The 8,344-nt window shown below is 37.7% G+C and overlaps 1 protein-coding gene across 1 annotated transcript in view; it reads left to right on the top strand.

The window, feature by feature from the left end:
- The window catches only part of LOC107100864 (prolactin-like), an 8,479-nt gene extending 2,626 nt beyond the window's left edge, over nt 1-5,853 (top strand). The window contains exons 3-5 of the mRNA XM_015399525.1: nt 2,561-2,659; nt 2,866-3,045; nt 5,659-5,853. Coding sequence (XP_015255011.1) covers nt 2,561-2,659; nt 2,866-3,045; nt 5,659-5,853 — 474 coding nt within the window. The remainder of the gene's footprint in view (nt 1-2,560; nt 2,660-2,865; nt 3,046-5,658) is intronic.
- Nucleotides 5,854-8,344: the final 2,491 nt, after the last annotated feature.

The raw sequence follows: 8,344 nt of genomic DNA on the forward strand, positions 1-8,344 counted from the left end.
GCTTGTAGATGAACGGAGAAAGACTGACTGCCACTCAGATTTCCTGCGGTACTTGAACGGACTGTTGTGCAGATGAATCCCTTACTCAGGGAGAAGCTCAAACGTTTCCTCAAGGAAAAGTGGGTCCAAACCTCCAGTTTGTTTCCTCAGTTCAGTTTGAAACTCAATTCATCCTTCCAGGGAGAGAAGGTCCGTAAAATCCAGTTTGCAGGATGACTTCCTGTCGAGAGGCAAAGACAAAAAAATAATGTTAAGACTCAGGTTGACAAAAACTCAGTTTGACTCAGCAAAACTCAGCTTGGCTAGAGTACCCCAAACTGGCAAACACTCTGGCGTAGAGGTAGTGGCAGTCAGCAGCTTAAGTGCACTCCGTTAACGAGGTAACCCCTTGCAGGTGTGTGAGGAGGAGAATCAGAGCCAGGCGCCACCTGGTGGAGGAAGGAAGAGAAACACACTAAAAGACAAACCACACAGACTGGATTCCTAACAATTTCATTGTTATTCATTTATGTTATTATTTGATTTAACTTTACTGTGAGGCATTTGGACCCAGGCAGAATGTATGTGTTTAGTTCAAATATGTTTTCTGAATATTTTAATGAAATCACAGTGAAAGCACCAGACTTATTAAAATGATCAGGAAAAATAAAAAAAAAGCGAGAGGGATTGATTTTATAAAAAGCAATACTTAACTGAAGAATAAACAAATGGAAGTCACTGTTGGACTGCAGACTAATCGTTACATCTTTGTGCTAAAGCATCAATACCTTCCTTCCTAACGGAGGAAAGAATTTGCAAAAAATATCAGCTGATTCCTCCAAGTTTCAGTTCATCACAGTCAGAAATGACTGTGAGGGAAAAACTATAAGCTCCATATAGCAGCAATAACTCTGACATTTTCTCTCTCTCATATTTAGACTTTTCTTTTATCACTTCTGTTTATTAGGACGTTAATTTTTGCAGTTTTTTAAAGGTTCCACTGCAGCATTGTAGGACGGTTGTGTTCTGGACCGGAATCCCGCCATTGCATCTGATTGCTGGAATTGGTTTTTGTGAAATTAATCAGAACTATGCTGCTTACTGAGAGGTGGCTATCAGGATGAGCCATTACTCCAAAGCCAGTCTATGTTTTTCTAAATCAAACTATTCGAAGATTTAGGAGAGAAAAGGTGGTGGTAGGAATTTCTGTAAAACAAAGCAGGGGTAAAGATGACTGACATCACCTATGAGGTCAATACCCTGATTTGTTCTGAGTTGTTCTGCACAGCCCGGTTGTAAATGGCTGGCTTCAGTTACCTTTAAATAATGGTGATGTCTTTGTTTGATGTTTCTCAGGTTTTCTGATATTTAGGGATATTTCATGACAGTGAGTCTGATTTCATACAGAGGAAAGGGATCTGTTGGCATGTTTCCAACGCTACGAATAACATCATCAGGTTGTATTTCTAAACTATTCAGACTGGTTCCTACGAGTATTAGGGCCAGCCTAGAGATTTCTGTTCTTTAATTAGGAAAAAAAGTCAAAACATTATGAGAATAAAGTCATAACATTACAAGAGTAAAATTGTAACATCATGAGAATAGTCAGAAAATTACCAAAGCAAAGCTGTAATATTATCAGTCGTAACATTATGAGGATGAAGTTTTAATATTGCAGGAATAAAATCATAACATTATGACAATAAAGTCGTACATTTACGAGAATACAGTTGTAACATCAGAATAAAGTAAATAAATACATTATGAGAATGAAGTCATAATATGAAGAGAATAAAGTCATAAATTTATGCAAATAAAGTCCATAAAATAAGAGAATAAAGTTGTATTTTATGACAACTCTTACTAGAAGCACTTTCTTCCCTAAAATGAGGAATGTTGAGCAACTTGTAAAGTTATACTTTGGCATCAGTTTCACAAAGGAGGAAATATTAACGGTTTTAGCATCAAATCATTATCAGTATCAGAAATTTGAAACAATTGTGCAAATGTGTATATATATATACATATATATATATATATATATATATATATGCTGGTCGGATCTTAATGCTTTCTTTCTTTCTGAAACGGGTTGACTCTATGATGTTACAACATTATTATCATAATGTTATGACTTTATTCTTGTATTTATTAATAATTTAATACTAATTTCATCGTATTTAATACTAGGTTCCTAAGGCAGCAGCACATAATGCTGCTTCTTCTAGTTGCAATTAAAGCTCAGCTGTATGATGTCAAAAGAAAATTAAAAACAGTGATGTTTTGTTTTTAATCTTCAGTAAATGTCAGAGAAAATGTGTGCCTTGTAATGATAAAACATTTGCATGAAGCCATGAGGAGCATCAGGACCAAACAGGACCGTGAAATTCTGTCTCAGCAGATTCAGAAACGTATTTAAAAGGACCCAGATCTATGTCTGAGTGATGCGATAGACTGATGCAGTGTTTTCTTATGCGATGACGCCCACAGGAAGTGTTATGAATCCCTTGCGTAGTTTGTCCACAGCTGACATTTAGATGAGGCCTGACCTCTGACGTTTCATTCATGTTTGTTCCGTCAGGAACTGTACTTCCTCCCCAGTAAGAACCGGGTCAGTCGCAACTGCCACACATCTACCATCCTGACTCCAAATGGCAAGGAGAACGCTCAGAGGATAGCAGTGAGTTAACCTTTCTAGAAGTTATTTCCTTTCTCTGACATCAGCTGTCTGCATCACAGAGAAACGTCATTTAACCTTTTGGGTTTTCTCCAGTTATTACCTTAAAAAGCACACATTTTATTTTCAGAGCAGCAGTTTGAGCAGCTAATGCTCACAATGCTCAGCAGGACCTCTACTCTTCTGTATTTATTGTTATCTCCACGCAGAGAGAGGAGCTGACAGAGGTGATTCTGAAGCTGCTGCTCGCGTGGCGAGACCCTCTGTGGCATTTCCACCAGAACATGGCTCGGCACCACAAGTTCAACAACCTCAGCTCAAACAAGTCTCTGGAAATGAGCGAAATGGTGCATGAACTACGGAAAGGTGTGCAAAAGGTGGCCGAGAAGGTAGATGCCTGCACAAACAAAGACACATAATACCACACAGAATCATATCCAACCGACTTTAAGAACATTTTAGGCTTCATTTTATCAAAGAAAGACAAAACCATTTATTCAAGATTGGTTTACAACAACAAACTGTAATGTATCACTAGTAATACATGAAAATAGATAAGAAGGGGAGATTTACATTTTGTTTGTAAGAAATGTAAAATAATTTCTGCTCAAAGTTAAAATAAAATGGCGTTTTCAGCAGCTAATCTTCAGAGAAACAGAAACTGTCCCAATGTGTTTTTTTGTGGCTGTTAGATGGCAGGTTGGAGATTATTCTACTCATAAATGTGAGCGGAGCAGAGCAGGAGGAGGCAGCCCTAAAACAGAACAGACTGATGACACTGGCAGACCAGCTCATCACAATAAAACCGCTGTTAACAGAACAAAACAAACGGAGCAGAGAAATCAAACACTGAAGCAGCCAAAGAAGTGGCTCCAGGTGGGATTCTACAGGAGTAAAACAGTCTTATTTTACTTTTAATTTACAAGCAAAAAAAATTTGCCTACAAAAATTCAAAAACAGAAATCCACGTGTTGACCTTTTATCAGTGTTATGCATGAATACGTTCACTGTTTCTGTTCCTGTTATTAGTGAATGGATCAGTTTTAAAGAAAAGTGCGGTCAGCGGAGAATAATCAATGTATCATTATTTATACCTAAAACTAATACGTTCGTGGTGATCTAATGCATTTAGCGGTCAACAGTTAAAAGCAATAATTTTCGTGGTGATCACTGAGTCTGGGAGCGGCCATTTTGGCTCAAACATACTAACCCCTCCCTCCTGCCATCTTCCAGCAGTGACGTCACGGTGCGGTAAGCCTAGCGCCATTCTCCCCGCTTTACAAGCTAAATCAATGGGAACTACTAGACACATCTGCAATCAACAACAATTATTGAAGATTTCCAGAGGACTTCACCATTGAAATTCACCAGAGCTATAGTGAAACTGACAATGCCCACGTGCATGGCAGCTGGATGCTGGAATACATCGGGTAAAAGTGAAAAGAACGTGAGATATTTCACCTTTCTGACTGGCACTCAGATTTACTGCTGTACTTGAACGAGTCGTAGTGGAGATGAATCCCTTGCTCAGTGTGAAGCTCAAACAATCTCTTGAGGGGAGGTGGATTCAAACCTCTAGTTTAAATCCTCAGAACAGTTTGAAGCTCAGATTATCCTTCCGGGGAGAGAAGGTTCGAAACATCCAGTTTGCAGGATGACTTCCTGCCGAGAGGCAAAGACAAAAAACAAGGTTAAGACTCAGGTTGACAAGAAGGTTTGACTCAGCCAAACTAAGTTTGGCTAGAGTACCCAAAACTGGCAAACACTCTGGCGTCGAGGTAGTGGCAGTCAGCAGCTTAAGAGTCCTCCGTAAATGAGGTAACCCCTTGCAGGTGTTTGTCCTCCTGTTGGAGGAAGGGAGACCAACACAGAAACACAATCACACAGACAGGAGTAATGACAACAGCCGATACCGCACCGTGACGTCACAAACCAGTAGGTGGCAGTAGTGTTCTTTGACAAACATGGATGCCTCTAGTAAAGCACATTCACATGAAAATTACTCTGAATTAAAAACACTGATCAGTTATTGCACAGGATGCAAACTTTTCCTTTAACAGACCAGGATGGAAGCAGTGGTATCTCCAAATTGGAGAAGTTATCTAAATGACATAGAAAAATATTGCAGCAAAACCTAAAAGCTTCATCCAGTATAATATAACGACACAGATGTTTTTTTCTATTTGTGATTCTTTTCTTCTACTGCTTTTTAATGCAAAACAGCTCAAAGCATTTAACTGTCAGCATTTAGCATCTAAGATACAGCAGATCCATTCCAGTTCATATGCACCAAAAAATGTATTTACTCTAAATGTTTGACAGCCTGTTGGAGGCCTGCATCCATACGCTTTGCTGCCCCTAATTTAGGTTAAGGTACTAACTTTAGAAATGTGTTTGCTCCTGTTTGACAAGAAAGGAACAGAAAGTTAAAGTTCACTTTCAGGGTTAAAGTTCACTTTCAGAAGAACCCCATAAAGAACTCCTGGGAGGTAGGTTTCCATGGATGGTAAAAAGTTTAGTTTATTGTTAGGTTGGAATAGAATCCAGTTCTTTCTAATGTTAAAAATGAAGGTTTCTGGTCATTTAATTTCTTATCCATGCAGCAGAACTTTTTCTCTGCTTGTAAACCCGTTGCTGTGGAGCAGTTTTTGCAGCATCCTGATGTATATTTCTGTTTCCATAATTCAATTAAGTCAATAAAGTGGTGCAGCTGATGCTGCTGTAAAGGTGTGCAGAGGTTTCAGTAACAAAGGACAAATACTTCATTTCCTTACTTCAGTAGAAATGTTGGCTATCTATACTTTACAGGAATAATAAGTTTAGGCAACTTTTTACTCGTACTACTTGCAAAATTTAATGAAGAAATAAAAATTCATAACCAATCAACAAGAAGATCAGTAACCAAATGCGTTATTTTTGCAGTTATCTCTACTTTCTACCGCTTACATTTTAAAACTAGACATTTGAAATGAGAGTGAATCATGTTTGTCATTGTTCCTAAGATGCAGATGCTGGGGATAATAAGCAATTCTCTCGGCACCCTGGGTTCCCGGGAGGCTCTGCTGGCCTCAGATAGTCCTGAGTGGCGACTCATGAATGACTACAACCTTCTCTACTGCTTTCGCCGCGATTCAAACAAGATCCAGAACTACCTGAAGATTCTGAAGTGTCGGATCGTTCCGGAGCATGGATGCTAAAATGTGTTGGACTCGCACTTACATTACGTTTTAGAAAAACAAATGTCTTGATTTACAGTGTTTTTTTTTTTTTATCTGCAGATTATCAGGCGGAATTAGCTACACATATGATTAGTTCAGCTCTGTCATGAATGGAGACCAATTATAGACTCTGCTTACTCTGTTCTTCATGCATTATTTGACCTTGAAGTTTTCTCCAAATGAACGGACATGAACGGGGAAGTGGATGTAAAAATCTTTACGAAACGGCATGTGAAATGGAAAATACATAAATGAAGTATTGTTGTGTTATATAAAAATGTTGCTAATTATATATCATTTCATTTAAACAAAAGAGATTCATGTGCAATGCTTTAACCCTGTGACTGAATCTGACGCTCAGAAAAGAGCCAGTTTGAACAGAATGATCCGTTTTCTATGTCTTTGGATAAGAAGACCCATTCTATACATATGATGGTTCTTTTTTTAATAAATAAATTTAATCATGGAGAAGTAATAAATCTATTCATAGGTCTGCAGAAACCTGAAAGCAAACAGGGATTGAGTTGTTTGATTGTGTTGTTGACAACAGAACTGTTCAGTCAAACAACATCCCAGAATTATAATCCTCTTTCTACCCTATTAACCTTAAAAATCTCATCTTTTGTTTTCATGGAACTTATTACAAACACAATAATAGTGTGAGGACCCATCAGCTGTAAGAAAAGACCTTAGGAAGCATCTGTCATCTGATAAATGTGGTTCAACAAGCTGTAACTGAACTATAAAAATCAGTTTAGAGAGGTAAAGTTTGCTTGTTTTCTAATTACATTTATATTTTAATACACAATAAGTTTAACTCTTTACCTAATAAGGGAAGAAATGACACAGGAAGTAATGATGTAGTAGTTCTGTTTTAATTGTTGGTGTATTCATAATAAACACTATTAAGACGGATGTGATATCTCACCCCAGTTATTATTATTTGGAAGTTTGGAAAGTATACCAAAACGAGAATGAGAATTATTTCAGTTATTTATAATAAATCATTGCTGTGATGTGGAGGCACATGCAGTACACGCTCATTGAGTAGAAACGTATTTAAGGAGAGAAGACGAGTCTCAGAGCAGAATACATGATCACATCAAGCAAAAGCAAGAAGACAGAAGGAACAGGAAAGGCCCTCAGAAGGGACCAAAGATAGCGTCTGTGTGTTAGCCTGGGTTGAAACCAAGCAGCTAATCTGTAAGGCTTCCAACAACCCTCCCACTTTTGCAGAAAATATCCAAATCGTTTTGAACTTTGATTAAAAAAAAAAACTATTTTGGTGTTTCTCTGCTTAAGCAGCAACATTTAGGAAAAGCTTTGCTTGCTTTGTCCTGATATTCTTTGTCCCTCTGATTGTGGATTAAAGTTTCTTTTAACCATAACCGATCTTTTTTAAGACTTTTGAAGCTACTATGAGAAAAAGCAGAGAGAGCAGAAATTAAATTTACTTACCTTATAAAAGAAAGTAAATTGCAACCCACCCCCCCACCCCCCTCTAATAAAACACAAACTCAAATATGGGATCTCCTTTCTTTGCTTTGAAAACGGATTGAACAGATTTCAGTCGGGGGGCCTCTGGCAGTACTTACTTGTTTAGTAATAACGCATCTGCATCAGTTTAATCAGGGGTCTTTCTTTGTACCATGAAAAAGAAAAACGTCTTTCTTCCTCATTTACATCAGACAGAGGAGGAACAGTTGTGGCTGCAGCCTCTGCTTACACTTGGTTTGCTAAAACTGAAGACATATTAGTACCATTCCTGCTGGTGCTTTATGACTGTCTTTTCTCATTCAAGGTGTAATTTCCATTTTGCAATACGACCCTAATAAAATGTCATTCCTAATGCATCAAAGTCCCATTTAATAGCTCACAGCATCCTCTGCTGGTCGTCTTGGGTCAATACACTACAATAAAATAAAATACTGGTGCCAGGCCTGCAACTGTACTTCATAGTTAAACTGTTTTTTATGTTATTGTGGATAATCTGCAGTTTGTTCACAAGGATGTTCTATTCCTGTTTAATAAACTATTATTAAACAATTGAAGGTTTATTTCCTGAAGCAGATAGATGATGAACAGATGTCCTTTAGGTCCTAGAAACCTCTGTTTTCAGGGGTTGATGAATATTTACATGTAATAAAAACAGAGCATTATTATTCACCCATAATTAATTAAGCTTCTAGTGTACCCTCTTTGTCGTTTCCCTAATTATTTTATTTTTTTTATCTTATAGATGTTGTGAATAACTGTTATATTCAATGCCCAGCCAGCTTACACGTCATGTTATGTTGTGATACTTTAAAACTTTTATTGCCCATCCCAGTAGGGGTGGTAAATATCTTATTTAATCAGATATTGTTTCGGCTCTTATATACTGCTAATGACGCACCGTCCTACTAACTGTGTGTTAGAACAATAGATGAAAGAGTGATTCGAGCACTAATCGTGGTCAAACAGTTAATTC

The sequence above is a fragment of the Cyprinodon variegatus genome, unplaced genomic scaffold (genome assembly GCF_000732505.1).
Source record: "Cyprinodon variegatus isolate N-32 unplaced genomic scaffold, C_variegatus-1.0 Scaffold1021, whole genome shotgun sequence".
Taxonomy (NCBI): domain Eukaryota; kingdom Metazoa; phylum Chordata; class Actinopteri; order Cyprinodontiformes; family Cyprinodontidae; genus Cyprinodon; species Cyprinodon variegatus.